This window comes from Pagrus major, chromosome 14 (assembly GCF_040436345.1).
Source record: "Pagrus major chromosome 14, Pma_NU_1.0".
NCBI classification, from domain to species: domain Eukaryota; kingdom Metazoa; phylum Chordata; class Actinopteri; order Spariformes; family Sparidae; genus Pagrus; species Pagrus major.
The window spans coordinates 3,788,738-3,804,628 of NC_133228.1; the positions used below are offsets into that span (position 1 = coordinate 3,788,738).

A 15,891-nucleotide genomic window follows, 5' to 3' on the forward strand; every position below is an offset into this window, starting at 1 on the left:
AGCTTAACTTGTTTAATAGTTAGAAAAAAAGTCAACTCTCCCAGCCAACACTGCAATGAGGTTGAATCATCTGACTCCCAATGGAGACAGAGCCAGTCTTGATGAGTAGTGAACTGCTGTATGTTCAGTGCCTTGTAGAGTCACAGAGGGTGTGTTTAAAGTTTCAGACTTTGTCCCACAGCTCTGACAGCAGCTCTGAACCAGCAACTACAGCCACACAAAATCATTATGCATTATCCACAGCACATACAGTATATGCAGGTATTCACAGCTTTGCTACGATTATCTGCTCTTTTGAGCGAGATAGAAAGGCTCATTCTCATTTCTGTGTTAATACTGAAATACCAAACCCATGTTCACTCTTAAGGTGGAGTTTTGCTTTTGACTAATACAATTCTTGGTTAGTTGAGTGGATTAAAAAGCTAATAATTCCATGTTGCATCCTGCGTGGTGGTTAAAATGATGAAACAAAAGCCTGTGTGGTGCCGTTTTCTATTAAGCCCCTGAAGGCAAGAAGCAGAATTATAACCTTCATTTGCAGGAGACGATCGTTTTCCCATCCTCTCTCCGCATTAGTTTTTATCTGTGTGGACAGCTGAAAGACGCATGGATCAGTATAAACCCTGCAGCAGTGGAGAACAGTGTCCTCTTTAATGTGGGACCAGGAGACAAAGACAGACACAGGCAGCAGCAGAGAGAGAGAAGGAGAGCCAATGAGAGGAGGAAAGATGGAGACAGAGAAATATGAGATTGCAGCTCGAGGTGTCTTTAGTAGAAGCTAGAATCTGTGGACCCAGGAAGAGCTGATGTGTGTGATATATTATCTTTATTTGGACTGATTGTTGATAATGTACATTCATTCAATAATGAGGCTCTGACGCAGCTTGTAATCTGCAAAGTAACTAGTAACTTAAGTTATCAAATAAATGTACTGGAGTAAAAAGTTCTATATTTGCTTCTCATATGTAGGGAAGTAGAAGTATGAAGCAGCAGAAAATGGAAATATTCAAGTAAAGAACAAGTACCTCAACATTGTATTTAAGTTCAGTATTTGAGTAAACATGTTTAGTTAAGTTTCTATAACATGGTCTATGTTTGAATAAAAGCAGGCACAACCAAACTGAACAAGACCTGAGCAAACACTTTCCAGCTGCACTGACAAAACAAGACAGCAGTCAATGCCAAAAGCAAATGAGCATTAGAGCTCATTTTTTAACACAGTCAACAGTCATTTTTCCATTTCTGACATCTGTGACTGTTGAACATCTCACTCCAAACCATGTGTCACTGAAACAGCCTCTCTCTTCTGGTTTCAGGTGCTCCATTTTTGGGATTTGCTCCCATTCAAACACGAGAACAGTGAGGAGGTCGGACACGGACGTTGGCTGATCAGCTCTGGCTGTGAGTCAGTATCCAGTTCATCCAAGAGGTGTTGGATGTGCACTACTCTGTATTGTAGCTTTAAGATTTCACTTGACTGGAAACAAGAGACCCATGCCAACCCATGATAAACAGCCTCAGACTGTCAGTGATTATTCCACCAAACGTCACAGTTGGCACTTCAGGTGGATTCTCCTGTTGTTGCTGTTACACCAGCTCTTACAGCTGACAGCTGACCGGGGAAAAGGGGCAGACATTTGACAAACTGACTTATGGCCAGCTGGCATCATATGTCAGATGCAAAATTGAAAGTACAATCCCTTCTACTGCGAAGGTTTGCCAAAAGAGTTTGCCTGGCTGGAAGCTTTTCTGCAGAGGTGCAGTGGGTCTCACTTTCAGCCCGGGACATAAATGTTGCCAAGTAGCCCACCTCAATCAGGAAAAAGCTGATGAGGAAGCCATATTATATGTAAATCCCATAACCTGACACAGCTCCAAACCAACAAAAACACATCCAGGTAAAAGAAATTAACTACAGACATTCAAGTTTTTGGAAAAGTTACTTAACAACCAAAAAGTCACACTGATGGCGACATTAAATCTGGACAAATGTACTTTTATCCGTATCTCTGCTTCCCATTGACCTGTCTAACAGCCCAACGGTGTGATAGACCAGCCAGTCCACTGTGTCGTTGTCGTGTTTGGCCTATTGTTGTGCACTTGGTAACGTCCTGCTGCAGTATTTAACTCTGACTAGTTGCTCACCCTTTCCATCTCACTTTTGACTCTACTTCTTGTGTATAGAAGCATCAAAATCCAGGAGGATATCTGCTATCTCTATACAGGTCGGGTCAAGGTATGACTGTCCCACTCTGACGAGGGACCTCTAATTTACTCCCCATTTGACGTATCCAGTGTGCATGTGAATGTGTGAGGTCACCAGTCCCTCAGCCCAGCCTGCACCAAGGCTAAATATTGTTAACAGCACCAGTCTCTACAGGATTTTCCCCAGTCCTACCAAATACCACTCTGCCACTTCTTTTCTGGTGGCTGAGGCTGGTACCTGTATGTGTGAAAGCTGCCATTAGCTAGTAAGCTCATTTAGTCATGCAGCTAGCAGTCTTATTAGCTAAGGGTTAGTCCACAGTAAATGAATGTCAGTCGATGTAATGCCCTCTCTAATGATAGAAACATGATTGTGTGTGTGTGTGTGTGTGTGTGAGCGAGTGAGAGAAAGAGGAAGAGAGAGGGCGAAGGAGGGTGTGACACTGTGTGTGTTGGTGTGCCGGTGGGGAGCAGCAGCACTCGTGTCACATCCAGTAAAGATTGTGTAATCCTTGTGAGAAGAACAGGAAGAAAGAAATGATAGCCATGATGCTGCATCCATCTCTCCCTCTCTAACTGTGTAACGCACCCAGCTGCTCAACAGTCTCTTCTCTCCTCCCTTTACATTCTGTTAAATTCAGGAATTAGAAAAGAACAAAGAGGGAGGAGGACGATGAGGAGGGGGGCAGGGATGAGGGATAATCACATTTGATAGCACCACTCCCTAGGCTCAGGGCCTTTGTTTTACTTCATCCAATCATTTTATCCCTCTGGTGTTTACTACACCACTCCACCTTCATATCACTCTGCCTTTCCATCCACCAAAATAAGATCCAAGATGTGAATTATATGTAGGCATCAAAGTCATATCTGCTCTATTAAAATGAAAAGAAACAATATCATATCTAAAGCACACAACCATCAGTTTCATTCTATCAGCTGATGTAAGTTGATTACACATCTGTTCAACATCACTGCTCATGAAGGCAACAAATGACTCCAGTATCTCAAAAACAACACGACCTCTGGTATCCAGCTACCTCAGTTAGTCGACATTCTGGAAAATAACTTTTCTTTACTAATAAACACTTTCCTTCCAAGAGTGAGATGAGAACAACAGTATCAGTCAGTTTCCACATTGTAAATAGTGTTTAAATCAGAGTCATGTGACTTGTTTTCTGAAAATGCAGAGGTGCCTGGAAACCACACAGATACCTCACATTATCCACCGTAGTTCACCGATTAAGAAACTTAAAATACAGCTGCTCAGGACAATTAGTCCATCAATCAGTTAGTCCATCAACAGAATATTAATCAGCAGTTACTTTGATAATCAATTAATTGTTTTAATTACTTTCAATAGCCTAATCATTATAATTAAGGAATTCATTTTGATATCTTATGAATGATGTTTTACCCTCAGATGAACCAGTCTGTAACCATCCAATTGTTTTGAGTTGTCAAATGACAGAAACACTTACAACATGGGAATATTGGAATGCAACTGAAACATTGATGAAACATCCCTGATTGTACACAAGTCCTCCAAATGAAACAACAAAACACACATTAGTAGTGGTGTGGTTTCTGATCTGATGCCCCTGAAAGCTACCTGACACACATGGTTTGTTACACAGAACCATTTGGGAAGTCATCCTTGGAAACTGTTTGGAAAAGAGAAGGCAACGTCAAAAAAAGGTTGGCAGGTGACAAACCATCATGGGCTAACCTCAACCAGTCAGACCTATACAGCATATGATGTATTAGGAGAGCGCCACCAGCCGGGCACATTGGTAAATCAAACTCTTACCAAAGCTGGTAGAAGAACAAAAACACCTTCTCCATTCATCAAAGACTCTGATGCTTCTTCCCTCTTTTTAAAATCCTGAATTCAAATACGAGAAACATTTAACAGGTCTGCGTTCAAATCATCATGACCTCACAGTGAATGAATAATTCACCATGGCCTTTCACCAATGTGTGTGTGTGTGTGTGTGTGTGCGTGTGCATGCATCTTTTAGACCTCCAGTCTGCTCCTAAGTGCTTCTGAGCATGTGGCTGTCACATTCAGGACTAACAGAGAGGAGAGCGGAGAGCAGAGATCCAGGGTCAGTCTGAGGCACACACTACAGGAAATAGAAAGTCAACGAAATATTTGATACACAAAACGACCTAAACTTAAATCAACCATCTGTGACACAGTCTCAACAATCATTTTAACCATCACTAAACCTCTGCTTGGATCTGAATTCATTTCCAGTGTCTTGTTTTTGTGTCATCATGCTGTTTCTTCCCCACCCGCTTCATCCTAAACCCTGGTGAGGGAGGTAGAAACCTGATTGGGAGTCAGTGTCCGGTGACAACAACAGACGGAGGGAGGCGTCCCATTGGCTGTGTGACATCACAGAGGAGTAACGGAGCGTCCCCGGGGGTCACTCGGTCCCGTTCTGTTTTTAGCCTTGACGGATGCACTGATGCACTCACTGCATTTTTCAGCAGCGCTCCACTCGTCACACCCACAAACACATTCTCATCGCTCTTTGTACAGTTTATTGTTTGTGATTTGGTACATTTTAACTAGTATTAGCACTTTTATCTTCTTTTAAATTTATTTTGTCCTATTCTATTCTAATATACAGATATACTGTATTTCATTTGATATGTTTACTATGTTTATACAGTACAACTATGTAAACTGAACATCTTGTATGCATGTCTTTTTGATGAAAAATATAATGTTGACTTATTTAATTGTGTTTCTCTGCTTTTTTATGATTCGGTTTTTACATTTTAAGCCTAAACCTACAATTAAAAATACTACTGAGTACAAATTCTTTTACTTTACTTGAACATTTCTATTTTATGTAACTGTACACTTCTACTTCACCACATCTCAGAGGTAAACATCGTACTCCACTACACTTTTAGTTACTAGTTATATTCAGATTACAATTTGTTGTACAAAACCATGTATCTCAAAATGATTTTATTTTGTTTTTGAGTGTTTGCCTTAAACAGAAGTGTCCTTTATGTGTTGAGAGAATGATCCTCCTTCATCAGCTAAATAAAGTCTTAAAAACCCTCGTGGATTAGCTGGAAAATGCATCGCCACAAGTCATTTGGTCCGAGTTTCAAGTAGATCCAATTTTTTCTTGGGCAAGTCAAGTCTCAAAAAGAAGAGAGCACATAAAAAAGATTGTACATCTACAATTCACCGAAAATCATGAGGCTATGGGGAGTTTATGGAGGAATTACAAAGTTTCTAAAATGATGGAATAACTTCCATGATGGACTTATTTGTGTAAAGAAAGACAAAGATTCTTAATTGCTCTGTTGAATTATTATTGCAGCTCTTTTTCTGTAAACCACATGAGCTGGCATTGAACCAGCACAGCCAGCACAGTGAAGATGAGGCCCACTGTACAAATCAATGTGATGCACTCCTGTTGAGCTAATTAGCAGTGAGCTGTGGCTAGTTCTCGACATACCGCTGATGGAGCCATCTGAGGCCTCCTCCTGCTGCGAAGCCTGCGATTATTACATTAAACCAGCCCCTCCATGTCACCCAATTAACTAATGCACATGACAACAGCTAAATGACATGAAGACTGGGAGTGGAAACATATGACTGTCTTTACCGCTTTGCAAGAAAGTGCTTTGAAGCTTTCTTAGAACTATCAAATGTTCCAAAAAGGTGAGACAACTGCCTGTTTGTTCACAGGTCGACTTGAATCAGGGGTTTTCTCTTCATACCCAGTCGCTCCACTGACAGTGGACAGTGGCGACTGGAGCGATACTTTTTGTCCACAACGAGGACTATTAAACTGACTGAAGTTGATTTAGCTTCAGACTAAACGTTACTGAAATATATGATTCTGCATATGAATGCTACAGGTCAACATTTATATGAAGTATCATAACATTTCCATAATATTAAGTGATGCTTAGAAGGAAAAAAGAAGATTATGGACTATGTTCATCTACAACAACACTGTGACAAAACAGCTGGAACAGACTAAAAAACATGTTTTTGCTTTTTGTTGAGCAAAGACAAACCGTTTAGTGTTTCTATCTTTGGTGAGACATGCTGCAGCTATAACACCTGAGTGGAGGTCAAGCAACATCATCACTATCAATACACCACACCATTCCTTGTGTATCTTCCTTCCCAACTGTATACACGAAGAGGCTTTCGCCTCTAACCACTGAGGCCCCTGTCTGTGGTTCAGCTTAGGCAACAGAAGTACTTTGGTTAAGATAAGGGAAAGATTGTGTTTTTGGTTAAATGTTGATAAAAACTCTTCTGTCTCAAGTCACCACTGACTTTTCCTGTTATAAAACAGACCATGATCTTTCCCTAACCTGCCAGTGTCTGGACTGAAATACCTTGTCAGGGTATACAAAGCTCAGTACCAACATGTTTGTGACTTGCCTGGTACGTTACTTAATGACATATCCTCATTAGGTTAGTGGAAAACATATCTGGGTCAGCATTAAGATTCCCTTAAAACGCATTTGATATTGCATATTAGTTGTACATTGATGTCATTTCTAGCAGACAGGACTGTGTGAATGGTGCTTGAGTCGCTTATATGTCCATGAAACAGAAATGTTTCTGTAGACCACAGGCTTCAGTGCTGAGGGTATGCTACAGTGAATCAGAATCAGAGGAAACTATTTATATAACTTTATATATGCACTCTGTGGCCTTACATTCAGCTGTGCTCTGTTTCTACTGTTCATCAGAAGTTCACTCTGTGAGTTAGACAATAATTTATGGTCACTTATTTTTACTTCAAATGAAAATCTGAGGTAGAAGAACACCTCCTTCTGTGAGATTTATTCAGTGCCTGAACTGGAACATTAAAGGTATGACATCTGTTTGAACCAGCAGCTGTACAGCAGGAGGGATTCAGGTTAGATAACATAAACTGGTACGAACATACCATGTGAAGTCTGTTTCATAAAATATACTTCTTGAGGAGCTCAATTTCTTTCAGTCAGAGTGTGACACATGTTTAAAGCAAGGAAGCTTTATGTGTAGTTGTCCAGTGTATCTCAAAACATGTTTAGCCATGACACAGGCATGGCATCGAGTCAGTCCACATCCGTGGCCCACACTTTAAGATATAATATGTAACATTTGGGCATAAAAATGTCTGAAATGGACTAGACCTTTGTTAAATATTTGGTGTACTATCCCAAATGTATCCATCAAAGTTCAAAATAAATCTGATAGTTCACTCAGGGTAATGGTGCATTTCATTTGCCTGATGCTACAACTTCCAAGAGAGAGACAGAGAGTGAGGAAGGATTCACCACTGTATTATGGTTTGTTTTGTATATGTAGTCCACACCACCATTGACTGGTCGAGAGTAAATGAAAAATTTAAAAAATCTGAAATCTGAATCTGGAAGTCGCCAACGTGACTAAACATAACGTGGACAAAATTTCCACACACGACCTCCTCTGTGAATATTTCTGCTGAGTCATATGGAGTTTCAGGTTGTTTAACACTGGAGACAAGAACTCCACCATCTCATGCTACGTACGTCTTCTGTTTTGATTGAGACCCTAAGCAGCAGAAATAACACTGTATTTAAATGGATCAATTAATAACAAATGTTGAATACTGTGCTGACACTCAGGGCAACATATACGATATAAATCCTTTTCCTGATATGAGTGTTTTTTTGAGAAATTTTAGATATCATTAAATCACGACATGACAATGTGTTGTCTTTTCCTGGTTTTAAAGGCTGCGTTACGGTAAAGTGAAGTTTATTTTTTAAACTTACCAGACTGTTTTACTTGTTTTAATACTTGCATTTACCCACGAAGATATTATATCCACAGGACTGAGTATTTATCATACATCTAATTGTGTTGCTTTTAAGGACATTTCAAAATATCGAGATATATATTGTGTATCACGATGCAGACTAAAAATATGATGGATTATTTTAAGACCATACCGCCTGGCCCTATTTTGTCTTTTCCTCCAGTACAAACACAAGGTTGACAGTTTTGGTGTTGAGTGAAATATCTCAACAACTGCTGAATGGATTGCAGTCAATTTTACTCTGGACATTCATGATCCACAAGACGAATCCTGATTAAACTGCTCTGACCTTTTACTTAGTTTTCAGTTGTCAAGCAAAATGTTGAACATCTGCTGGATGGATTGTCTCAGACAATGGTACACACATTCATTGTTCCCCACTTCTAATAATGTTGGTCCTCTTCTGACTTTTCATCTCGCTCTATAATGAGGTCAAAATTTGAATCTGTCCAATATTTTGGTTTATGACTAAATACCTGCAAAATTACTGACATTTCCATCAGCCTGAACTCTACTTTGTGTTTAGTGATAATGAGCTATTTTACCTTTCATGTGGCATTGTGAATTAATTTCAATGAGGACATTTTCCCAGTAATTACATTTGTTAAGTGGTTATTTAAAAAAAAAAAAAAAATTAAAAACACATACAGCGGGGTAAAGTATCTAACGCGTGAACATTTTTCTCAGTAAATATATATCTGATGGGGCTAATGACATGAAATTGTCACCAGATGTCGGTAACAACCCAAGTAATCCACACATACAAAGAAATCAAAACATATATGTCCATAAATTATGTGTAATAAAGTGAAATGACACAGGGAATAAGTATTGAACACACTTACTGAAATGTATTTAATACTTAGTAGAAAAGCCTTTGTTGGTAATGACAGCTTCAAGACGCCTCCTTTATGGAGAAACTAGTCGTATGCATTGCGATTGGTGTGATTTTGGCCCATTCTTCCACACAAACTGTCACACAAAGTTTCAGAAATGTTTTTTGGACAACAAAATTTCACACGACTTTCCATCAGCACAGTGGTGAGTAGATAATAACTGAATTTTCTCTTTTGGGTGAACTGTTTCTTTAAGTTGAGAGCTGGTGTGAACACATGTTCATTTTCAGCTTTACACTCACGTAAACCAGTTGTCATCATTCTCAGTCCTTCTTTCTCAATGATGTGTCAGGTAGAATATCTTTTAAGACAGTGACAGTTCACTCAAGTGTCATACAGCTCAGAATTCCTACATTTGTCTTTCAGAGAAACTTATAATGAGCAAGGCATTAGCCCTCTAACATAGGCCAAACCATTCCCCCCCAAGCAGTAAGCCTTGTGACACAGAGGATCGATACCAGTCCAATGAGCTGGAATGAGATGAAATGAGAGCTATTGAGTTAGAGGGGCTGAATGGAGACTAGATGAAGACCATGTGTGTACAGATGGATGCATCCCGTGGGAGAGTTATAGGAGTGAAAATGACTTCAAAGATGTATTGATGTTTCTATGTTCCCACTTCCCAGATCACAGAAATTAGCCTGGTGAGTACAATGTTATTATCACTGACAGAAATGACAACAAAAATAAGACCTGAGTTGTAATAAATCAGAATTACAAGCCTCAGAGGGGGGGACAGTTTCACTCCGACTCTGATCCACCTCTGGAGGTAGTATCAGAGCTGCAGCAGAGGTGAGCGGGCGTCTGTGTGAATGGAAAAGCCGGAGGTGCGGATCAGGGGTGTGTCAGTCTGATGGTGTTCACAGTCTGACAACTAAACAGATCCTTCACTCATCAAATAAAACGAGAAATGACCCACAAAGCAACGTTACAGGACCAAACAACAGTAATGTGGTAACTGGTACTGTCTTTGGCAACTGATATGAGGAAAGAAATACTGCAGTTATACATGGAAAAGCCTCTGTCATCCTGTCTGTCATACAGTCTGTCCTCCTGTCTGTCATCCTGTCTGCCTTCCTGTCTGTCCTCCTGTCTGTCGTCCTGTCTGTCCCTGTCTGTCATCCTGTCTGTCATCCTGTCTGTCTTCCAGTCTGTCCTCCTGTCTGTCCTCCTGTCTGTTGTCCTGTCTGTCTTCTAGTCTGTCCTCCTGTCTGTCATCCTGTCTGTCCTCCTGTTTGTCCTCCTGTCTGTCATCCTGTCTGTTGTCCTGTAAATCTTGAACTCACCATGTGTATGTCTCCTTCACTATTGTGTTGTTGTAGTTACTGTCTCACGGTGACGGTCAGCCCTCCTGACCGAGACTTCAGTGAACTTTCCCCCAGAAAACAGCCTCCCTCCCCGCGAGTGATAGAGTCAGACAGGGTCTGCTGTTAACTGATGGTGATTATGTAAATATGTAATTTAGAGCGAAAAACATAACTTTGATCTCAACACAACACAGAATAACAGCATCCATATGATTATAAACAGTCAGCCGGTACATGTTTAGATTAACAGGACACCGGGGGAAACACGTTGAAAAAAACACACAGATGTCATCATCATGACGTGTACCGTCACATCGGCGTGCTGTATGAATTGACACACTGGTGCGGCTTTACGTCGGAGCTGCTTGGTTCTGTGTGAACAAACAATGGCACCGTAAAGGCAAGCCTTTGCTGTGGTAACACTGCAGAGTCTCTGTGTGAAAAGGGCTACAGTATGTTGATCACTGAACATGTAGCTTCTCCATCTGAGCTGCCAGTGGCCAACAGTGCAGCACCATGGTTGTACTGGGAAGCTTCCAACAATGAGCATGTTCAGGCTTCACTTCCCTGGCTGCCATTTAGACCACTGCTGTCAATATCATAGTGTCCATAGAGGACTCAGTTAAAAATAACATACTGTCAACACATCACATGTATGAACTGGTACTTCCGCCTGCTTCCTGTAATCCATTTACACACACACACACACACACACACACACACACACACACACACACACACACACACACACACACACACACACACACAGTGAGACTCGACTGGCTTGCGATGTTAACAAACACACACTGACCTTCAGGATGTAACTGCACAGTCAGCTTCCTGGTCCAGTCCTGATTCATCTGTATTACAGCTAACAAACTGGTGAATTAGTGTTGCCATGCATTAGATTACATGCTGGAAAAGGCTGTTCTCTGATGGCTATCGATCAGAAAAATGAGTTGATCACAAGTGAGGCTGGTGCAGCTCATTAGATGAGATTGATTATCAGACTCAGTGGAGATAAATCACCACCGGAGGCCAGAGGGGAAACAGAATACTACGCAGAACTGCATGAAAAACGTCATCAGATTGTGGAAAATGTTTAGGCTAGATATATGTTAATGATCACAGGGTGGAGGTGCTCCAACATGGTTGGTTTTTCAGACCAGAAGCTCCACTATCATCAAACTTGTTTGCAGCAGGCAGCAGTTTTCAGGAGAAGAACAGCTGTGATAAACCCACTCTACATGACCTGCTTAGCAGACAGACGCAGCTAATGTGTCAGTGTCTGGGCTTTCATGTGCCTATAACAATGACCTGGAACCTGATGCACAAGATGGTTTGTTACACAGAACCATCTGGAAAGAAGGAAACGGCAGGCACTTTCAAAAAGTACCTGGCAGGTGATTGAGCAAACCATTAGTTTGTCACCGTCTATCACAGGTTCAGATCCACAGCAGGAGAGCACTCCCACCAGTGGAGCCAGCTGGTAAATCAAACCCTAACCAAAGCCATTCAAGGGAAGAGTGAAGATCTTCTCCATTGAGAAAAGCCCTCAGTGCCGTTCTTTGCTCTTCTTTTAATGAAATATACTCTATAGTAATGATAGAACTGATGCTATCACAGCTACACTAACCTCTTAATGATCTGCTATTGTTGTCTTCAAATGAACAGTCGCTTCCCTCACTGGTCGTCACACCTAAACCATGCCTGTAGCTGCCAGAAGTTCCTCAACGGATACTGTTTGGCAACAAGTGCATAGCTGGCATCACATGATCGGGAGGTTCCTGCAAATCCAGCTGACATGCATGACTTTACTTTAAGTCACTTCAAAATTATTAATTCACTAAGCACAGCACCAAAACACACCAACCCTCAACTCTGGCCCAATCATGCTGAGGTGACCTCCTCCTGAGGTGGTGATCAGAGGTGAGAGCAGGGCAGAGTAATGAGCAGTGTAAGGAGTTACTCTGAGGAGATGTCAGTTCTCAAAGTGTGGCTGAATAAAGAAAGTTACAATAAAGAGTTCTCATTGGTATCTCATAATCCTGACATTAGGGAAAAACTCATTAGAACTTGGTGGGCTCACATAGTCACACATAGTATCTTATTCTCAGTATATTACTCATTCAGAATCCAGATCATTATATGCTATAAAGAATGTTTTTGTGTCATTTAAAAACATGTTTGTCAGAGCACAGTAGACAAAAAGATATTTAGGGCATGTAGCTACAGTACGTTCCTGATGGGAAAGTCCTCCATAAAAGTAGTCTAAGTAAATGATATTACCTTTGAAAAGGCATAAGCTGTGTTGACCCCATGCATATGAGCTGGGCCTGTCTATTGTTCGATGTCTAGCAGGTGGAACAGGTAGCCTAATGAGTCGAATACAATAATGCCGTGATGCATGACAGAGGTTACCAAATGAAAGGAAAACCCTTAATGAGTGGAGAAACATTACAAATGCACATGCTTCCACACAGATGTACTGCATGGTACGATTAATATCAAATCATGCATAAGTGACTTAGAAAGAGGGTTCGTCGTTGGGGCCTGGATGGCAGGAGGCTGCTCAAGTGTTTCAATAGAAACAGTCACTAAAGTGACATCTGCACTTAGATCTATTGGAAAGTCGTTAGTATGGTTGAAAATTGTGGTCGACGGTGCACATTTGATGAGCGTGATGCTTGTACATTAGTGCAATATGTAGGGAAAAACAGGAGAGCAACTCTTCTTCAGGTGACTCAGAATGTTGATGTGGGATGTGATCAGACTGTGACAGTCTATCAACAACTACACAGAGAACAGGGATGACCGATATGGTTTTTCAGGGCCACGGCCAATAACTGATTATCAGTTATCAAGGAGACCGATAAGCAAAATATTTGGAACCGAGTACAAATTAAAAATTTAGTGTCAAAAGTTCGAATAACCAGTGATGGAATGTAACTAAATACATATGTACTCAAAGTCTGTACCGAAGTACAATATTACAGTATTTACATCGTCTGCTACATTATATTTACATTCCACTACATTTAATAACTTTACTTACTTGTAAGTTTGCAGACTCAGATTATTCAGTGATGATAGGCTATCACTTGTGACGTGTAACCAATCAGATACTGATGTGGGCAGGACATTGAGTGAGACCACAGAGTGGTGACTACAGACAGACAAAAAGTCCTTCATCGAAGCCAAAGTATTGCGTGTTTTAGTTAGTTAATTGTAGCAGTAATCAGACATAAAAAACACAGATACAGATAATCAGAAAAATGCTGAATATCAGCCCTGATAATCGCTCAGACCGATAATCAGTCCATCCCTAATAGAGAGGGATATTAACAGTGCCTGAACCCCACATTGCGAACATGAATACACAATTGAGAGTTTGGTGGTTCAAAAACCAAAGGCCGTGGTCTACAGAGATGTGGAACAGAGTGATGTGGTCAGATGAGTCATTCTACAACATATTCTGGACAAGAGTGCATGTGGAGCAGGACAGGCCTGAATGCTTGACCACTTTTGATACAATGAGGGGATCTGGTGGCTCTTCAGTCTGCTGCCATGCTTTGGATCCACTGTTCCACATAGAGGGAGGGGTCACTGGCAATGCAACTGAATACAAAGTTGTTCTGGTGGACCACCTTTATTCTACCACCTACACTCCTGTCATGATGGGAGTGGTCTCTTCCAGGATGACAGGAGGGGTCACTCAGTAGTTTGATCCGTGTGAACATGATGTGAATGGTATGCTATAGCCTTCACCAGATCTCAACCCAGAGGAACACCTGGGGGAGACTTTGGACCTATGTGTACTGTCCACCACCACCATTACCACCGGATGAGGACTCTGTTCTGCAAGAGGTTCTGAGGTGCACTTAAGCTGTCCTGGTGGTCCAACAGACACTTTCTGATGGTTCCTTCTTTGTCACATGTCTGCATGTATTGATGTGAACTGATACACCACAGATCCTTTAACTTTAACTTGTTAGTGAAGTGTTGACATGTTCTGCCCGGATGTAACGTCTGGCTATACAGTAATGACATTACTTCTGAAATGAGTCTAAACTAGTAGTGCTTTACTTTTTCGAGTGACGAGCCCTACCCCTGCTGAGCCCACCTCCTGCAGCTGCTCCAGCTCCAGCCTCAGCGCCTCCTGCTCGGCCTCCAGGTCTGCGTACTGCTGCTTCAGGCTCTGGTTCTCCTCCAGAACCACCAGCCCGCACTCCGCCGCCCGGATCTTCTCGCGGTTGGCCTCCGCCAGTTCCCGGCTCAGGCGCTCCACCTCGCCCCGGCACTGCTCCACCGTTTCCCCGCATCCTGCTCCACCAGCAGCCATCGCCCCTCCGTCCCTCCCTCTGCCCTCTCCTCCCTGCGTCGGATGAGCAGAGAGCCCCGCCGGAGGGAGAAACAGCTGAGGTAGACAACAGACCCCCACCGCCTCCCCTGCTCCGAGGAATCACAGCGCTGCTTCAAATCTCATGGAAAGAACATTACAAAAAGAACAATAAAGATCCGTAAAAATCCAAACCGCTCCGTCATCCTCACCAGAGAAAGTCATCTTCTGCCATGTGATGCTCGAAATGATGCAGCTTCTCATCTTCCGCTGCCCGCATCCCTCTCCCCTCCCTCTGCTCGCGTTTTCTGCTTATTCACCGGCATCAGGACGCCATCTCTGCCTGTAGCCGTGAAGCAAGGCACACTCCCCGCTCCCTGTCATCCTGCTGCAGGCTCACAGGTCCTCAGTGAGACGAGCACAGCTCTGCCTCCTGATGAAACACAGTGCAGGAGCTGTGAGCGCCACCTGCAGATCACACGGGTCACTGACAGTTCATCACTGTTGGAACAAACAGTCAAGATGTTTCATTTTTACTCCTTTCACAGTCTGTGACGTTTAATCACAGGCTTCACATAAAGGCAGGGTGTGCAGAAGACAGGGGGGAATGAAAAATGTCCACAGCACTGTCTCACAGCACTGTCTCACAGCACTGTCTCCATGGACACTAGGTAATACATTATATTACATTAAGCCTATATTTTTCTATATGCAGTATTAACAAGGAATTTTTATTTAACTTACATCATGTTGCTCTTTTTGTTGTCAGGATAAATATATTCTGATGCATTCAAATTTTTAAAAAATACAACATATAAACGTATTTATTTGATGGCGGATTAATAGAACGGAGAAAAAGTGTTAATTATTGATAACACAGGCTAATTTATATATATTATTCCTGGACATGGGGGCTATTGATTGCATCCACACACTTTTATTTTAGCAGCATATAACCTTATACTCAATAATAGGTTAAGCAACCTTACCTAATGGTATCTCAGTATACCATCTCTACGCTGACGTGCAGTTTGTTGTGAATTTTCTTGTAGTAGCCTTCAAAACAGTATTTTGCTGATGGGATAAGCTAGTGGAATCCTGTCCAGACAAAAAATTATATTTGCACAGTAATTTGTGAGAAATGTTGGATTTGTCAGATGTGAAATAATAAGACTGACGAATGCTAACAACTCGGTTATTTCGCTGAAATACAGGATTTAAGTCAAATACAGTTTAGGATAAATCATATTATTGTGTTGGTGTGATTTATGTGTGAGGCTCAGTTTCCTGCAGGGGGCAGC

General features: G+C 41.7%; 1 protein-coding gene across 2 annotated transcripts in view; it reads right to left on the bottom strand.

Moving 5' to 3' along the window:
• LOC141008529 (protein bicaudal D homolog 1-like) overlaps nt 1-14,593 on the bottom strand; it is a 52,718-nt gene extending 38,125 nt beyond the window's left edge. For both annotated transcript variants that reach the window (XM_073480935.1, XM_073480936.1), the window contains exon 1: nt 14,375-14,593. In XM_073480935.1, coding sequence (XP_073337036.1) covers nt 14,375-14,593 — 219 coding nt within the window. The remainder of the gene's footprint in view (nt 1-14,374) is intronic.
• Between the last annotated feature and the right edge of the window lie 1,298 nt (nt 14,594-15,891).